Raw genomic sequence first — 17,628 nt, 5'->3', positions numbered from 1 at the left:
ATCTCTAGAACGGGGCTCAGGAGGCGACAGTACCGATGGCCACCAGTACTTGAATGAAAATGGCAGAAGCAGCAGCCAGATGGGAGGACACAGAACATGTCCCAGAGCTGGGCCTGGAAGGAAGAATGGAGCAAGGGCAGGCGCTGGGGTGAATGAGGCTGGGTCCTAGGAAGGGGTTGGTCTGTTTGTCATTGGCTGTTTTGCTCCTGGGGTGGAGACACCCAACCATATCAGCGGCAGCAATGGAGGTGCAGGGGGAAAGATCTGGGAGTTCTTGAGACTGAAGGTACAACTGGGGTCCGGGAACCGAGGGGGACAGGCGGGAAAAGAAAGGTAGTGGGTCTTTGGTTACATCTTACAGTGTCTTCAAGATTCCAGTTGCATGGACTACCTTCTACCCCCAGGTTCACATAGTCTGTGCATTTATTCCCTTACCTCCGGGCCGTCACTCAAAGCCAGCATTCATTCTTGCTCTGTGCCTGCGGTTCAGGTCCCTTCGATTTCCAGGAAGAGAACGCCTTCTCATGATCTCTAAAGGCGGCAGAGGGGGCAGAGGCTCTGTCAGTCACACGGTGATTTGAGACAGCGTGGGCCGAGTATAAGTTGAGTGAGAAGGGCTGCGGCCAGCGCAACTTACAGAAGGCCCATGTCACGGGCCTCCACCTTCTCACACACTTCCTGTCCTCAGCGGAGCCGCCACCCACCACAGAGCCCGCAGCGGATCGCTCCCCACCCGCGTCACCCCGCGCCTCGTCCCAGCCACGGCTGCCGCCGTCCCTCGAGGGCAGGGACTGTCACATTTCTCTTTCAGTTCATGGGATCTGCCCCATGCTTGTCACACACATTTGTTGAAGTAAATTAAATTGTCACATTCAAAGCCTTCCCCAAGGCAGCTGCACTCAAGATGCTCTCAAGACCCCAAAGGTGGTTAGAAAGCTGCTTAGAAATCTTTTCTGAGCCATATCAAAGGGTTGGCCGTGCTCATTTCTCTCTGTAGAGTATTTTTCATCTCAGGTGAAATCTGTCCAGTGCAAAGGCCTCCAAGGTGGCCCCTAGTGTCACTGTCCTCGGTAGTCCCCTCCTACATGACCAGGCGGTCTGTGTGAGCTGTGAGATAATTTGTCACCTTCAGGCTCCAATTAATGTTAAGTTCTGAAAGGCTGCGACTTCACACTTGGGCAATGTCCCCTCTGTCTCTGTCGTCTCTGTCTCTCTTGGCTTCTCCATCTATCTCTCCCTCTCTCCATTGTCACTGGGGGACCCAGTTGTGACTTTTTAAGGAGATTCACACAACCTTATCAAAATGCCCCCACGACAAAACCCTGACCCCTCAGCCCAACCGTCCACGAGGAAACTCCTCCATATGAAGACCATGATTTCTGGGACCCCAGCCAGCTCCCACGGACAACAGCTCCCCTGCAGCCAGAACCATCCTGTTAAGTTGTTCCTGGGCCCTTAACCCCCAGCAGCAGTGAGATAATACATGCTTGCTGTTTTCAGTCTCTGTGTTTGGGGATTTGCTGACATACAGCAATAGATAGCTGCTTCACCACTGTGGTTATTCATCTTATTAATGGCATTTATTTCCAAACAACTGTTGGCTATTTTCAGACTCAAATCCAAGGGTCACTACGTCCTACCACAACAGACATACAAAAGAATAGGCTGTAGATTCTGAAAACAATCCCCAAAGAAATGAGCAAAGAATGGGGTCACCGTGATCAACTGTATAGGCCCCTAAAGTGACAGCCTAGAAGAATAAACTTGGGTCCTTTTAACAATTCAGTTTCAGGTATAATCTCTAGGACTTCAAATAAATTAGGCCCAAGGGAGAAAACTAGACTCTGAGCTCCCTGAGGTGTTCACATCTGGGTGATTGATGGGAATCGGGAGCTCAGAGCACAGAGTGAATGCTACAATGCTCTGGGGAGCTGCCTAGAAAATGCACATCTGTAGATGTGACAGATCTGTTTAAGGTCCTGCCTTGGCCGCTGTCAGCCTGCAGCAAAGTCCCCTCCCGATAGCAAGGGCTTGAGCAAAGTGCAGAGGCTCACCAGGCCTGCAGAGCGGGTGAGGACAGAGCGCTGGCCCCGGCTCTGGAAGGGCTGTGGGGGCCATGGAGCTAAGCGTCACACCGGGCAAGCACCTGGCACACGCCCCAGAGCACCCTGACCTGCTCTTCATCCCTTTGCATAGATAAGCAAAGGACACACCTGGTTTATGGAGCCGGGGTGCAGACGGGATGAGGGGAAGGGTCTTAGCCAGGCAGGGTCTGAAGGGCTAGCTTCACCACTTACCTAGCAGTGAGGGCCAGTCTGGCTGCGAGAGGCTCAATGTGCATCGCTCGGAAGATGCTCCGAGTGGGGCCTGGGGACAAGGCCAATGCTGACCTCCTGTGCTGGACTTGGTATTTGGGTTCCTGGTACCTTCTGAGGAAATGGGGGCCTAAGAGTCACCTTTCCAACCATTTGCAAGGCAAGTTCACGCCTTGCCGTGCTTTTTTCCTCTCACTAGAACTATTCATCCTTCAGGGCTTGACTGTTGTCACCTAGGGGTGAAAACAGACCACTCACCAAGAGACGGGTGGTAGGTTTGCTCTCTTCGGGTCTCGTCAGGAATGCGATCTGTAACACAGTAACAGCCTTCAGAGTAAAACCCCCTCTTTACTTCCAGAATGTTCTGTGGTTGTGTCATCAGTGCCACAAATATGCTTCTTAAGCAAAGAAACAGCAGGAGACCAGGAAATAGGTTTTGCTATCATCAGCACTAATAGGAAAAGTCACCAGAAACATGTGAAAAAAAAATAGCTCCTAAGACAAAGAAAGCTAACCCCATCCCATTTCAAATCAGAGGTCATATAAGGAGGTGGAAAAGTAGATTTGTGTTGTTGTTGGTGGTGGTGGTGGTGGTCATGGGGGCTGAACTCTGGGCCTGGGCACTGTCCCTCAGCTCTTCAGCTCAAGGCTAGCGCTCTACCACTTGAGCACAGCGCCATTTCCAGGTTTTTCTGTTTATGTGATGCTGAGGAATCAAACCCAGGGCCTCATGCAAGCGAGGCAAGCACTCCACCACTGAGCCACCTTCCCAGCCCAAAGTAGATGTCTTAACACAGACACCCCGAGAGGCGCTTGGCTCTCCCTGCAGAGTTCAGCCCAACCTCACAGATAAGGAGGTGCCCTGAGCCTCCCAGCTACGCATTGCCGGGGCCCGTGACTTAGAGAACCACCGGGAGCACACACACTTGCCCAAGACCTGGCCTACTCATCATCAAACTGAATCATGAGCCTGAAAGCTCTGTGGACATGAATACGTGAATAGTCGCAGCATTATTACCTAGTGATAAGAAAGGGACAAAAGCAAAACAAAATGGTTACTCTGTGTCATTTTGCTGTAATTATGGAAAGGCTGTATTTAGGTGTTTCCAAGTTTGAAGGACTCCTTAACAGGCCTGGGAGCAGGGCTCAGTGGTAGAGTGCTGTGTCTAGAAAGCACAAGGCCCTGAGTTCAAATCCCAGAACTGCTAAATAAATAAACAAGTGAATAGACAAATCACTACCAAATAAATATATGATGTTATTCAAGATAAAGAAAAGAAAATGGAGAAGCAATCTCGACTTACCCAGGAGATAATTCCTCCATCTGTAGGATCTGGCCATATCCCCAAAAATCATCTAAAGAAATATAGAGAGCAGCACTCATGAGACATGGAAGACAGGAAGGAGAACCTGATAACGCCATCTGGAGGACTCTGATAACACTGTGATTTAGTGAGGTTAGGATTATGTGTTATAGTAAATAACTATGTATGGTATACAACATGTGTAAGACTGTCAGGGTGGCACAGACCCGTAATGCCAGCATTCTCAAAGCTGTGAAAGGAGGATTGTGGGCTTGAGGCAGCCTGGGTTATACAGAAAGACTGTCGCAAAACAAAAATGAAAGAAAGAAGAAAGGGAGGGAGGGAGGGAGAGAAGGAGGAAGGGACGGATTGAAGGGAGGGAGGAAAGGAAAGAACAAGGGAGGAGGAAGGGAGGAAAGAATGGAGAGGGAGGGAGGGAGGGAGGAAGAATGGAAGGAAGGAGGGAGGGAGGCAGGAAGGCAGGAAGGCAGGAAGGAAGGAAGGAAGGAAGGAAGGAAGGAAGGCAGGAAAGAAGGAAGGACACAGAAGCTAAAGCTTTCAGTGACTCAGAATATATTTCCAAATGTTGTAGACCAGAAGTAGAAACATTTTATAAACTTGCACACGAACTAAGTTTAGATGAATTTTAGGGGCTTCTCTCTAGGAAATTTCCATTAGCTTCTCTAATACAAAGAGGTCCATATAGTATCCAGAAAACCATGCAACTCCTCATAGTAGTCAAAACCTTGTCCTAGGCCAATAAAAACATACTCTCAGGAGATAAACAGTCTAGCAAGAAAAGAGGTGAGATAATTCTGTAATATGATTTCAAGCCAGAAATTTATATGATTAATTCAGTGTACCAAGGCAAATCATTGCCAGTGCAAGCAGAGAGAAAAAGGATTTGGCCATTAACTGAGCATCTATTACATTCCAGACACAGGAGCAGCGGTATGTGTCCATCAATACACTCAGTGTTACCAGTGACCAAGAAGGTGACTTTTTTATTGCCTCTAATAGATGGAGAAGCTTCAGATCTTGATGTGAAGACCAAGTACTTCAACTTAGGCTGCAGAGCTAATGAATAATTCTGAAAAAATAGTTTTGCACAAAAAACCATTCCCCTTCTCTCCACTAAACAGCATATTTAGATTTAAAACTCTGTGGATTTGCTAATTGTTGCTTTAAAATCATGTCCCAAGTTTTAGGGAAGGAAGAAGGAGAAATCAGAAAAGAAAGAAGACAAGAGGTGGCTCATGCCTGTCATCCTAGCTACTCAGGAGGCTGAGATCTGAGGATCGTGGTTCAAAGCCAGCCTGGGCAGGAAAGCCTATGAGACTCTTATCTCCAATAAACCACCAGAACACTGGAAGTGGCGCTGTGGCTCAAGTGGTAGGGTGCTAGCCTTGAGCTGAAGAGCTGACGGACAGCACCCAGGCCCAGAGTTCAAGCCCCATGACCAGAAAAGAAGAAGAAAAAGTAAAAGGAGGTGAAGGAGGAGGAGGAGCAGGAGCAGGAGGAGGTGAAGAATAAGAAAGAAGGAGTAGCAGGAGCAGGAGGAGGAGCAGCAAGAGGAGAAGGAGAAGGAGAAGAAGAAAAGAATGAGGAGGAGGAGGAGGAGGAAAAGGAGGAGGAGGAAGGAGTGTTAGGAGGAGGGGAGGGAGGAGAAGGAGTGGGGAAGGGGAGAGGGAAGAGACTGAATAGAATAGACAAACAGGCTGGGAAAGGAGGAGGTGGGAGAAATGACGTCGTGGGTCTCCCTGTGAGAATCCAGCTGTGAATGCAGCAGTGCTGAGCCCGTCCCCAGGTGAGGCTGTGACTGCCCCGTCACATCCCTGGGCTTTCCAGAGACTGGCACTGAGCCTTAGAAAGGCTGTGGGAAGGGGTCGAGCCCCGGGTCCTACCTCCTCGCTGCTGTTGGACTCGGATGTGGAGGCCCAGCGGCAATGAGCCCACGTGTCCCGCACCTGCTGTGCAGACAGCTGCACGGTGCTCCTACACCAGGCTGTTGGCTAGAAAGGACAACAGAATGGGTTGAGTCTGCACTGACTTACAGGAGCGTTCATAGCCTCTGCAGCTAATTGGGCAGGACCCCTGACAAAGTGATGCGGAAAGGAAACACAAGCTCACAGACATCTTGATGCTCCCCAAACAACTTTTCCTCAGGAACTAAGCAGAACCATGAGGCATGTGCGTATCTCTTAGGAGCCCTGCGAGCTTCCCAGAAGCGGTGCCAAGCCCGCGGGACCTGGGCCTGGGATTTTAGAAGCCGATGCCGGTGACGCTTTGGTCCTTGGTAGGACAGATCCATGGTGAAAAGTTTCATGAAACAAAATGACAAGATGATCCTCTCAAGGGAAAGGAGACCTTCAGAAGTTGAACATCTGAACGCCAAGATGGTGGAAGCCAATGTCAGCTTGGTGGGGCTGCCCGATGGGAAGGGATTCCTGCCCACAGGGCCACCAAATGACAGACCCTGCTCTCATCCCATGCTGAGGAACCCGTGGAGGACCAACTACCGGAGAGACTCAGCAGCAAGATCACGTGACATGAGGGGACCACCATTCACAGTCACATCCACTCATAACAAAAGCTGAAGTGTGTCTGGAATTTTCTTTGCTAGAGGTCTCTTTGTCTTCACTTTCCTCAATGCAAACTCAGCCCCATGTTAAAGATCAGGAAACACAGAGATGGGGGAATTTTCTAGATCATTTAGGACCACAGATTCCACAGCTCAAGAACCAAAGTCCTCAACTCCTATGGAGTCCCACCCCCACAAACCCTCCCCTCTCCCCCACCACAGACCAAAGTGACCACACCGCATGTGGCTGAACCCCACCCCCCCAACAGCCAGGCTTCTTAGAGCTCAGACCCACTCTTGGCCATGGGAAAAGGGTGGCTCTTCCTCAAGGAACTTTCTGGAGTGGGGAAGTCTTCCATCACCCTTACCAGGTAGTAGCCCCTCTGGAAGGCACAGGCAGAGGGGTCTTCTCCACTGTCTCTCAGGCACATTGTTTCTCGAACACTGAACTCTAAATTCATAATCAAGCTGTCCTCATCCAGGACATTGACCTGCTCCAAAACAAAGCATCAGTCCACAACAGTATGTATGTATGTATGTATGTATCTGAAGTCCATAGGCTAGACAGGATTCTCTCTGCCCAGGGAAAAACCATCTACAGAATCACCCACTGGGAATGCTGGCGCTTACCTAGGCCATCACCTGGTAGTGTGTGCTCATTCTAAAGACCAGGGAGAAAACATGATTTACCAAATTTGTTCATTATTGACAAAACTGAAATTGAGGAAGCCAAGTATGAAGGTACACACCTGCAATCCTAGTACTTGGGGGTGGGAAAGGGGCTGGGGAGGAAGGGAAATGATGAGTTCAAGGCCAGCCTGGGCTATTAACAACATCCTGCTTCAAAACAAGAAAGGAAGGGGGAAGGAAGATAGGAAAATAGGAGGGAGGAGGGAAGGAAGGAAGGAAGGAAGGAAGGAAGAGAGGGAAGGAGAGAGGGAGGGAGGAAAGAGGAAGGAAGGGAGGAAAGAGGAAGGAAGGAAGGAGGAAGGAAGGAAAGAGATAAATAGGAGGAGGGAGGAAGAAGGAAAAAAGAAAGGGAGGAAGAAGAGGAAAGAGGATGGGAAGGCGGAGGCCGGTGCAAGAATGTATAAGTAAAGCCAGGACGGCTCCTAAATTATTTGAGAACTCATCGTCAGTACCATGGGTTTCACACTTGTGAATTTGCTCACTCCCTAAATTCTATTTGTAATTCCAAAATTAACAACCAAGGCATATGTTTTAAGATTGGAACTCAGAGCCTCTGGCTTGGTCAGTTTGCTTGCTCAGCTAGCACTCTATCACTTGAGCCACAGCACCACTTCCAACTCTTTCTGCTTATGTGGTGTTGAGGAATTGAATCCAGGGCCTCATGCATGCAAGGCCAGAACTTAACCACTGAGCCGCTTTTCCAGCCCTCCACCCAGTATTTTAAGAGCAAGAGACTGGTATGTCTTAGGGAGAAAATGCCGGTGTGAGTAGGCATGGTTTAGGGAGGAATTCCAGGGCCCAGGGCAGTGGGCTCTTGTTAATGAACATGAACTATACATGACATCAGGAGCCCACACAGACAAGGTTATATACTGATGGGCTCCCAAAAGGGTTGCAAGGCAAGGCTCATAGAAACCTAATCTACATTTCCACTAGAAGCCATGTTCCAGTATTGGCAAACTCAGTACTGATGGAGATTTTATACAACGTCACTACCACAAGTAGCAGGAATCAATTGTATGAATTTCTAAGTACCATTTTCCTACACAAACCCTCCATCATTTAATAATTCCTGAATGAAGTAATCAAGTGAAATGCACATGTGTTTTTTTGTTGTTGTTGCTGTTGGTGTTGGTGGTAATGGCACTTGAATTTGGGGCTTGGGCACTGTCTCTGAGCTCTTTTGCTCAAAGCTAGCATCTACCACTTTGAGCCACAGTGATACTTCTGGTTTTCTAGTGGTTAATTGGAGATAAAAGACTCACATGGGCTGGGAAGGTGGCTCAGTGGTAGAGTACTTGCCTTGCATGCATGAGGCCCTGGGTTCGATTCCTCAGCACCACATAAGCAGAAAAAAAAGCCGGAAGTGGCGCTGTGGCAAGTGGTAGAGCGCTAGCCTTGAGCTGAAGAGCTGAGGACCAAAAAAAAAGACTCACAGACTTCCCTGTGTAGGCTGGCTTTGAACTGTGATCCTCAGATCTCAGCCTCCTGAGTAGCTAGGATTACAGATGTGAACCACCAGCCCCAACTGTGCATGTGGTTTTATAGAGAACATCTAAGCCCTTGTGTGGGCAGATCAGACCTGTGGCTAAATTTACATGACCCAAGCGTGAGACCCCAGTGGAATGTTCCAGACTTCCTGACAAGTTGGGGAAGGCTGAAGACACAAAGGTGTTATGACTTATTAGGTGTGAGTTACTTTTTTACCTTATTATTCCTCCATTCCATCTTATTATTTAGATTCTGATTTTGTTTCTATTAAAGAGGCCATGTCTCCTGCTCGGCTCTCCTATGAATCACACCGTTCGCACTCTGCTCTTTCCTGGGGACTCTGCTTCCTGGGGTACCTCCATCCTATCTCCCCGTCTACGAAGATGGAGAGACCCTGGGGTTCCTGGAGGGTGTTTGTGGAAGATATGAGAATGCAAAGCAGCATGTGAAACACGCCCGAGAGGAAAGAAATATCACAGGAGAAACCAAAGAAGTCTGGTGAATGCAGCTTGACCCCGGAATCTGAATAGAAGAGCCAGACTTGCAGGTTGTAGAGAGCTGGTCTGCTCTTTGGTTACAATTTCATAGGAAAGCTGACAGAACTGTGGCCTGATAAAGCTGACAAACCCAAAAAAGCTGGACGACAGAAATCAGGGCAAAAGGCCACAAAAGAATGAGGATATAAAGACCCCTGGGAAGTAAGGACAAAAAGGAGAAAACAAGGAAGGGCACTCTGCCTTTGGGGCTATGACCTATAGGAAACAGAAAGCCACCAATCAGAAAGCAATTCTTCAATCCCTCCACTCCTCCCTGTTTAGCTCTGGGCCAAGCTCTGTAACCAAAGACAGTACAAGATGGCTGGATGGCGGAAGCCTTGTCTTCCTGAAGCACGTCCGTGCTACATGCTCTCTTTCTCTGCCACAGTTCTTTTCTGAAAAATAAAGTCCCTATCATCTTTATATTTGAGTCCGGCTTGAATTCTCCCTTGCCAGATGCAAGCTGCCCTAAATTTCCTGTAACATCTTTGGTACATTGTCCGATAAATCAGGGTTTCCATATATATATTGGGCGGAGGAGAGGGGGCAGATTTTTTTCTGACTTGGATCACTGAAAGGAAATACTGTGCACCCTCCACAATGCTATATGGATTTGTCGATATGGAAATAATGTATTATAAGGAACAAACTGTTAAGTAGGGTTATAGAATGAATTTTAATTTGGGGGGGAAAAATAAAGATAACCAAGGCCTATGCGGAGCCCGGGGCTGGGCACCCATGCCTGCGTGCTCTACAGAGTAGCTGGAAGCAAGCTGAGCTGAGCTGAGCTGAGCTGCAGAGGAGGCTGGAAGAGCCAGGAGAGAGCAGGCAGAGGAGCGGCCGCCGGGCGCCTGGCCAGGCTCCACTCTGTTCCCCTGAGCCTGGCACCTTTTCAGAACACCCCCCTTCACCTGAATTGGCTTGGGGGGCCTTGCTGTTCCCCCCTCCCTGAGAGACCCATTAAGATGATAACTAGGCAGAGAAATTACCTGGGGCACAGCATGGAGAAAAAGAATGTCTCGGTGCCTCTCTTTGCCTGGAAAGGACATTTCCACATTTTCCCCCTCTCCTCTGATAGACTTAGTCATTGAAACGCAAGGACACGTCCCTTTCCCAGGTCCCCAGGCTATCAGGAGACAGAATAGCATCCATTTGACAAAGGAAGGAGGGTTTCTTTGGCTCCAAAGCCTATATTTAGGTCCTCTAAGTATTGGGAACAGAATTAGTGAATTTGAAAGGAGGCTCACTTCCATGCAAGAGCAGTTCTTAATGGAACACAGCTGGGCTGCAGCGGCACCGAGGGCTTTTAGGTCCAAAAGCAGAGTGCAGAGAAACAGAACAGGACAGGACAAGGTCAGAGGATGGAACAAGGTAGAAGAACCCAAAGGAGCTCTGCGAACGTCTAGATTACAGTCATGATCAGGTCTCTGCCCAAGTCTAAGGTGAGACAACTGGCTATTACGTTTTCCAACCAGAAAATTTTTTTTAAAAAAACACAAGTCTGTTTAACCCATGGACAAAGGAATGTGTGAGGAACGGGCAGAGCTTCCCACGAACTTACTCTTTTTAACGAATTTCGGACTGCTCGGAACAGGTAGGGACTCAGGGCCTGCGAGTTCACCTCGGCCACAGAGGCACGGAGGGCTTCCCGCAGCAAGGAGGGGTCGTAATCATACACCGGGAAACCTGCACACAGAACGCAGCCGGAGTGACACAGGGCAAGGCAGGACAAGATGGACGGCTGCCCATCACTACAAGGAGGCAGCCCCGACACGGAGTGCCTTACCTGAGCAAAACCGGCTGTCCAGTACGACGGAAAACACCACCAGTATCTTCAGTGCCCACTTCTCCATCGTGGGAAGCAGGGCTTGAACTCGGGGCGGGGAGGTGGTCTATGTAGGGAACCTCAGGCAACCAGAGCCTCCTGAGAGCCACGTCTCGCTGAGTGTGACCTCGCCGATTGGAACTCAAAGTCTGGAACTTAAACAGAACCATTGATCCTGGGGTTAATATTTACTGCCCATTTTTTTTCCTATGGAAAGTTTCCAGCTTGAGGCCACTTTTGAAGTTTAGACCTCACCAAGGGACTTTAGTCCCCACGACAGAAGACGTGGAGAGTCACTCTCCAGGGCTCTGCGTGGGCTGTTCATTGTCTCAGTTTCCTTTCGTGCGTTGGGGGAAGGGGTCAAATGGTATGTTCAGCACCATGGTGAGTTTTAAGTCATCACCTATTTAGTTCCCTCCCCTGGTCCTCAAGACCTTGCCCTTGTTGGTTACACACACCAGCAGAGCTCTAGGCCGGGGCTGCAGCTCTCGCTGTCAGGCCTGGCCACTGCAATCTGCCAAACATAGAAGATCGGTGGTGGCGAGGAGGAGAGAAAAGAGAGTTCTTTTGTGGCCCAGGTGTGCCCATATACCTGGTACAGCCTGCCTTCCCCACAGGCACATGAGCTTTAGGTTTAAAGAGAGGAAGAATTGGGGTAGGAGCAAGACGTGTCAATGTTTCAGGCAAGCTGGGCACCGGTGGCTCCCGCCTGTCATCCTAGCTACGCAGGAGGCTGAGATCTGAGAATCGCAGTTCAAAGCCAGCCCAGACAGGGAAATCTGTGAGACTCTTTATCTCCAATTAACCACTAGAAAACTAGAAGTGGTGCTGTGGCTCCAGTGGTAGAGAACTAGCCTTGAGCAAAAACCTCAGGGACGGCACCCAGGACCAGAGTTCAAGACTGACAAAAAAAAAAAAAAAAAAAAGGTTTCAGGCAAAGTGTGGCCTGGATTGGCCAAGGCTGCAGTTCAGCTCTACGCAGGGGATCAGAGACAGTGTGATGGTTGTCATCCCTGAAGGGAGCACTCCGGCCCCTCATGCAAGTCCTCCTCATGCAAGTCCTCCTGCTCCCGCAGGCAGCCTGAGCATTGCCGGTAACTGTCCTCAGGGGAGGCCTCCCATGTCCTACAAGGCTCTGTGCTGCTATTCCTTAAAGGTAGTGTTGCCCCTTGATCAATAAAGCTGCTATTGATCCTGGACCTCAAAATGACCCCGGGGAAAGACTCCCAATATAAGGGGCAGAGGCAAAGCCCTGCCTGGGTCTCACCAGCCCTGCGTATGAAGGAAAGCCGGGCTTCTTAGGATGCCACAGGGTGGGGTCATGAGGATCCACACGTAGACTTTCTGCCCTGTCCCAAAGCGCCTTTCCCTCCTCCTGACCGTCATTCACCAGCACATAGAATGCCAGGGTAACCTCAGTGTAAGGCCTACACTGAGTCTGGCCCACAGCCCAGCTGGCTCCCCAGCCTCCTCCCTCCTCTGGGCCACCCTTCCCTCATTCAAGTTCAGCCTCCAGGGATCTTGGAGCCCCTGTTACAGTCTGGGTCTTCGGTGTCTTCCAAAGGCCCGGGTGGGGTGGGAAAGGCTTGGTTCTTGGCTGGGTGCTGTTGGAAGGTGGTCAGACCCTTTCATGCCCCACCACAGGCCTAAAGCAACAAGGCTAATGAACTGAAACCTCAAAGCTGAGAGTCCAAGTGAAGCTTTCCTGCTTCTCACCTGCTGGTAGCTGGTGTTGGGGGCCAGTGAGGAGACGCTGACTCACTCAGACACCCAGTAACCTCCATCCCCTGCCTGCACATGCGCTAGGCCTCCAACAAAACAAGAAGGGTGCTTTCCTCACTCCCCCCAAGGTCAGCCCAAGGTCAGCTGTTTCCCCTCACCCAGGTGAGCTCAAGTGGTGTCCTGGAGAGCTTCTCCGATCGACCTCCATCCTCGGCCTCTGTGGTCCTCCTCCCCAGCATGGACCACGTGTGCGTGGTGATGATGCTTGTTGGCTTGCATGAGCTTCCTCTAGTATACATCAGGTTCCGTGTCTCCGAGCTAGGATCGTCTCATTTCTACCATCTAGAAGCCCCTGGAACAGCACTGATGGAGGATATGTTGAATGAGTGATCCAATGGGCTTTGCTCCTAGTCTTCCTGTTTGAGAACGGCTGGAATAATTGGTGTGATGCCAGCACCCAGGGGTATATGCTGTGTGGGGCTGACCACTAACATCTGGAATTCTGTTATACTTTTAACCTGCTCTGAACTCAAGCCCGGTGGAGCCTTCCAGATTAAAACAAAGAAAAAGTCACCATCTGGCTCCAAACTCTAAGGTCTCATTAAATGAGCAGCAGTAATGAAAGAAATTGCAAAAGAGTAGAGGAAATTAGGGAGACAACAATAAAAAAAAATACTGTTCCCAGCAGAGAGCTATTGATTTTGTTCAGGGCTGGCTGGGTTGGGGAGGGATCTGTGTATGTCTCAGATTCTCTCGTCTGCAGTGAAGGGCTGGCACAAGGCATGCCGGACAGGCTCCAATGAGTATTAAAACACAATGACTTCAAAATGCATCTAGTAAATCTAGAAGATTAAATGTAGGCTGTCTACCGAAGCTCAGGCCGCAGTGCTTCCTTTTATCATTCCAGTTCGCAGGAAAAAAAAAAAAGTGTCACGTCTACTTCAGCCATTTTCTGCTGTGCCAACACCAATTATTTAGAGAAGGTATTACATATTATGTGGAACTAAGCAAAGTGCTTTTTCCCATAGCCCCGGGAAATTTATGTGAAATTCATCGCAGAAAACTTAAAAGAAGAGCCACTCGGAACAGGTTCAATAAAACCAGGTGGGAGGCTGTGTTGGAAAAATAAGGTTGATTGTGGTACAACCACTTAATTAAAATAAAATCATAAAATAAAAGATTCATGGCAGTTGTCTTGGCCACTTTTCCTTCGATTGTTTCTTCTCCTTTTAGTCAGTAGCATTAGTTGAAGGGGAAAAGTTACTAGATTTTTTTTATCTGTCCATAAACCACCAATTTGGTAGCTGCCTTTCAATTTGTACTGTCAAACCCAGGGTTTTGCACATGCTAGGCAAGTGTTCTACCATCAGCCCTACCCCAACAGGGTGATGTCTAAACTCCCAAACTCCAGCTGCCAAGATTTACCTCCCAGGCATTTCTCTGTTCTGCAAATGTCACTAGTGTCAGCCTATGTCTTTCTCGGAGGACAATCCGGCCACCGGTGAGCTAGTGCCACCCCCACACCTCCCGTGTCCACCCGAACCTGGAACTCACCACAGTGCAAGTTCTCCAGCCCCACCCAGAACCTCTGCACCAAAACCCCAGAGAGAAGATGCAGGGATTGTGTTCTGCAGCCTCCCATGTGACTCTGATTCATAGCCAGGTTTGAGAATTGTTCATCACAAGCTATGATCTTCAATCAGCTGACTTTGCCCTTGGGTACCAGTGTCTCATAACTACAGAACACAGTGCTCCTGGCATGGGGTGGACAAGCCGGAGGTGCCACTGGACACCCCCCACTGGGCACAGGTCAACCCCAGCACAGAGTTTCCCTTCCAGAAGGTCCACAGTGCACAAGCCGGGAAGACTAGTGTGAAGGAAGGAGCAAGCTTTTGTGTGGCAGTCCTGAGTTCGAATCCTGATTCCTATTAATTTGCCTGGTGACCTCCAGTCATCTCCTGAGTAAAATTCAGAGGCTGACCTCCTTGTGGTGCTCCTCAGAGATGGGTTGGGCAGAATGTCAATGTGTTACAAACAGGACCACACTTCCATAGTCCAGAGGTTCAGGGGTCCTCAGATGAGGTATGAGGAGCCCTCATCCTGCATATATCCCAGTGAATCATAAGGAACATGACATGATTTTTGTTTTTAAAGCCTGGGAACCAATTGGGCCCTGGTAGCTCATACCTTTAATCTTAGCTACTCTCTGAGGACCATGATTCAAAGCCAGCCTGGGCAGAAAAGTCTATTATTTCCAATGAACTAGCAAAACACCAGAAGTGGAGATGTGATTCAAGTGGTAGAGCTCCAGCCTAGAGCCAAAAAGCCAAGAGCAAAAGCAAGAGGCTCTGAATTCAAGCCTCAGTACTAGTGCCCTCTCCCCACACGCAGCCCAGGATCCATCAGCTCCTGAGTAGTAAGCAGGACTGGAAAACACCCTAGGGCTGGGCACCGGGCTTCCACTCTGCCTGTGTATCCCAGGAGCCCGGGATGTGGAAGAGATGTGGGGTTCTCCTTCCCTCCCCCCAACCCAGGCCAGGTTACCACAGCATTCCCCACAGCTACGACAACGGAAGACAGAAAACTCCACTCCCCATACACACCCATTTTCTCTAGGTGTGTGTGTGTGTGTGTGTGTGTGTGTGTGTGTGTGTGTGTGTGTGTGTGTGTGTGAACTCCAAGTTGGAGGACTCCACCGGGTTCCATTCTCATGCACTCTAAGCCCTTCCTTGCTCTGGTCAGTGTGACCTACCGTTAGGCCTCATTTCCTGGAAGTGCGAAAGTCTGTGGCCGATTCTTCAAGCGGAGGCACCAGGCACTGGGGCTCCCTTTGCCCGTGAGGACTGGGTCTGCACTGGGCTCCCTTTGCCCGTGAGGACTGGGTCTGCACTGGGGCCCCCTTTGCCCGTGAGGACTGGGCCTGCACTGGGGCTCCCTTTGCCCGTGAGGACTGGGCCTGCACTGGGCTCCCTTTGCCCGTGAGGACTGGGCCTGCCTGTTGAGAAAATGGGCTTGCTTCTCTTGTGCACACGTCAGGGGATGGAGACCGACCAGAGGAGCCAACAACACATCTGGAACATTCTTTCCTCCTCCTCCAAAGAAGGAGGTCATGTGGTGTCTGCGCGGTGAAGGGATGGTCCCTATGAATATTGGAGGGATTTCCTCCCTGTCTTGAAAAGCTTAATGTTTTTAAAAATAAAAAGCAGAAGCCTCTGTCCACCCTGTCCTAAGAGCCAAGGTAACCACTTCAGAGTTTTGGAAACAAAGTCGTGGGGCCTGAACTCTGGGCCTGGGCGCTGTCCCTCAGCTCTTCAGCTCAAGGCTAGCGCTCTACCACTTGAGCCACAGCGCCACTTCCGGCTTTTTTCTTTTTTGCTTATGTGGTGCTGAGGAATCCAACCCAGGGCCTCAGGCATGCAAGGCAAGTGCTCTACCCCTGAGCCGCCTTCCCAATTCTTAGAGTTGCTTATACTCTCGGAAGCATCTCGCATTTCAAAGCCAACTTCATGCCAGCCTAATCCTACTCTGAATATTAGAAACTGGAAGTTACCGGCCAGCCAGACGCTGGGCCCACCAAGGACACCAGGACAGGACAGGCACTCCAAGAGGCATGAAAAGAAAGCACAGGAGTCATTTTGAAAAGAATCCCCTCATGTCACTTGTTGGTTTCCGCAGGCCACACACGGTGCTAAACTCTGTGCTCACAGCCATCCTGGGGAGAAGACCTGATGTGATGCCTTTTGGCAAATGGGGATCTGTGCTCCATTCCAGGATCCAGGATGGAGGCAGAGGCCAGGCCCCGAGCGGTCTCCTTGGCCTGCCTCCCGAGGGCCTTGTCATGGCCCTGGGACCACTCAAACTCTTCCCCAGGGACACCGCTACAGCTTCTGATTTGGGATCTTTCTACTACACTTCCGTAAACCCTGAATCAATTTTCTTTTTAAGGGTGAAAGAAGAAAAAGAGTCACTTACGCTGGAAAGAAGCAGGTGGCATGTGAAGAACTGGAGAGCTTAGGTTTTCCTACTCCAAAGCCTCTGCTGACGGGGTATAATCCTTCCATAGCACTTGGGTTTGGGGTTTTCATTATGGGTAGAACACAGGAGTTTTGAGCTTTGGTTTACTCAATGGTTACAGTTTCTAAGCTAGTACTGGCCAAGCTGGTTCTGATACCAGCAGGCTTTTCCTTACCAGGTTGCACTAATTCTGATCATGGTGGGTTTTTCTTGTCAGAGAGACTGCCTAACAAGTAGGAAGCCCTGAATTCAAATCCCAGTACAGGAGGGAAGGAAGGAAAGAAGGAAGGAAGGAAGGAAGGAAGGAAGGAAGGAAGGAAGGAAGGAAGGAAGGAAGAAAGGAAGGAAGGAAGGAAGGGAGGGAGGGAGGGGGGGAATGGGGGAAGGAGGGAGGAAGGTAAAGCCCAAAGCACAGAAGGCAGCCAGGAAGGAAGTGGCCTTGGTGAAGACGAAGGGCAGGCTTTGTGGTGGGTGAGGACCAGAAAGCTGCCTGTCATTTGGAGTCCAGGGGGTGAGAGTGCTCCCACAGAAGGGGCAAGAGAAACTGGAAGAGTGGAAAGCGGAAGTTGGGGGAGCCAGTGGAACAGAGAAAGCCAAGGCTTCCCAAAGCCCTGTGTGCGCACAGCACACAGTGCCCGGCCCAGCGCAGTTCCCTTCCTCCCCCCCCTCCTCTCACTCCGTACACTGTCTCTCAGGTCCAGACCACCAGGCCTCCTTCACCTCTCCACTGCCTGCCTGGCAACTTCTGACTCCTCCACGGTCCCATCAGCGGCTTCCTCCCAATGCCGGGTGGCCTGAGGACCAAGCAGGAATGTCTGTCCACCTTTTGGGCAGCACCCAATGCGTAAGAAGAGAGGATCTGTTTCTGACCAAAGGCCTGACCCTTCACTCAGAAGACGGCCAGATGCCAGGGTTCCAGAAAGGAGACGTCAGCGGGGATAGTGACTTGGTTTAACTTCTCCTTCTAAGGAGAAAGCTAAAGCCCTGGAGCCGTCGTCCTCAGTGGGAATTCCATGCTGGGACCCTGAAGTCCTGGGGAATCGATCTGTGCCTGAGAGAGGTGGAGGCTGCCAGAGCTGGGTGAGGAAGAGCTCGCGTAGGGTGCCGCTGTTCAAATCAAGTGCACTCCAGCTCGGGGAACGAGAGCCTC

At 50.1% G+C, this 17,628-nt stretch overlaps 1 protein-coding gene across 1 annotated transcript; it reads right to left on the bottom strand.

Moving 5' to 3' along the window:
• Positions 1–445: 445 nt before the first annotated feature.
• Positions 446–10,770, bottom strand: Spp2 (secreted phosphoprotein 2, 24kDa). Its single transcript, XM_013023202.1, has 7 exons — positions 10,704–10,770; positions 10,479–10,603; positions 6,569–6,691; positions 5,524–5,631; positions 3,620–3,671; positions 2,574–2,624; positions 446–531 (listed from the first exon to the last, which is right to left on the bottom strand). Exons 1-7 carry the CDS (start codon positions 10,768–10,770, stop codon positions 446–448), a joined length of 612 nt encoding a protein of 203 aa, XP_012878656.1.
• Positions 10,771–17,628: the final 6,858 nt, after the last annotated feature.

The sequence above is a fragment of the Dipodomys ordii genome, unplaced genomic scaffold (assembly GCF_000151885.1).
Source record: "Dipodomys ordii isolate 6190 unplaced genomic scaffold, Dord_2.0 Scaffold1, whole genome shotgun sequence".
Classification (NCBI taxonomy): domain Eukaryota; kingdom Metazoa; phylum Chordata; class Mammalia; order Rodentia; family Heteromyidae; genus Dipodomys; species Dipodomys ordii.
Note: the sequence above shows the minus strand (reverse complement) of the source record. Positions and strands in the feature narration are given on the sequence as shown.

What these genes read in the sequence shown, in the direction of transcription:
- Spp2 (XM_013023202.1), bottom strand. Translation starts at nt 10,770, where the DNA reads ATGGAGAAGTGGGCACTGAAGATACTGGTGGTGTTTTCCGTCGTACTG. An exon ending in GGACAGCCGGTTTTGCTCAG is followed by an intron (nt 10,604 to 10,703) that starts GTAAGGCACTCC and finishes TTCTGTGTGCAG; the next exon opens with GTTTCCCGGTGTATGATTAC. An exon ending in TCCAGAGGGGCTACTACCTG is followed by an intron (nt 5,632 to 6,568) that starts GTAAGGGTGATG and finishes TGTCCTTTCTAG; the next exon opens with CCAACAGCCTGGTGTAGGAG.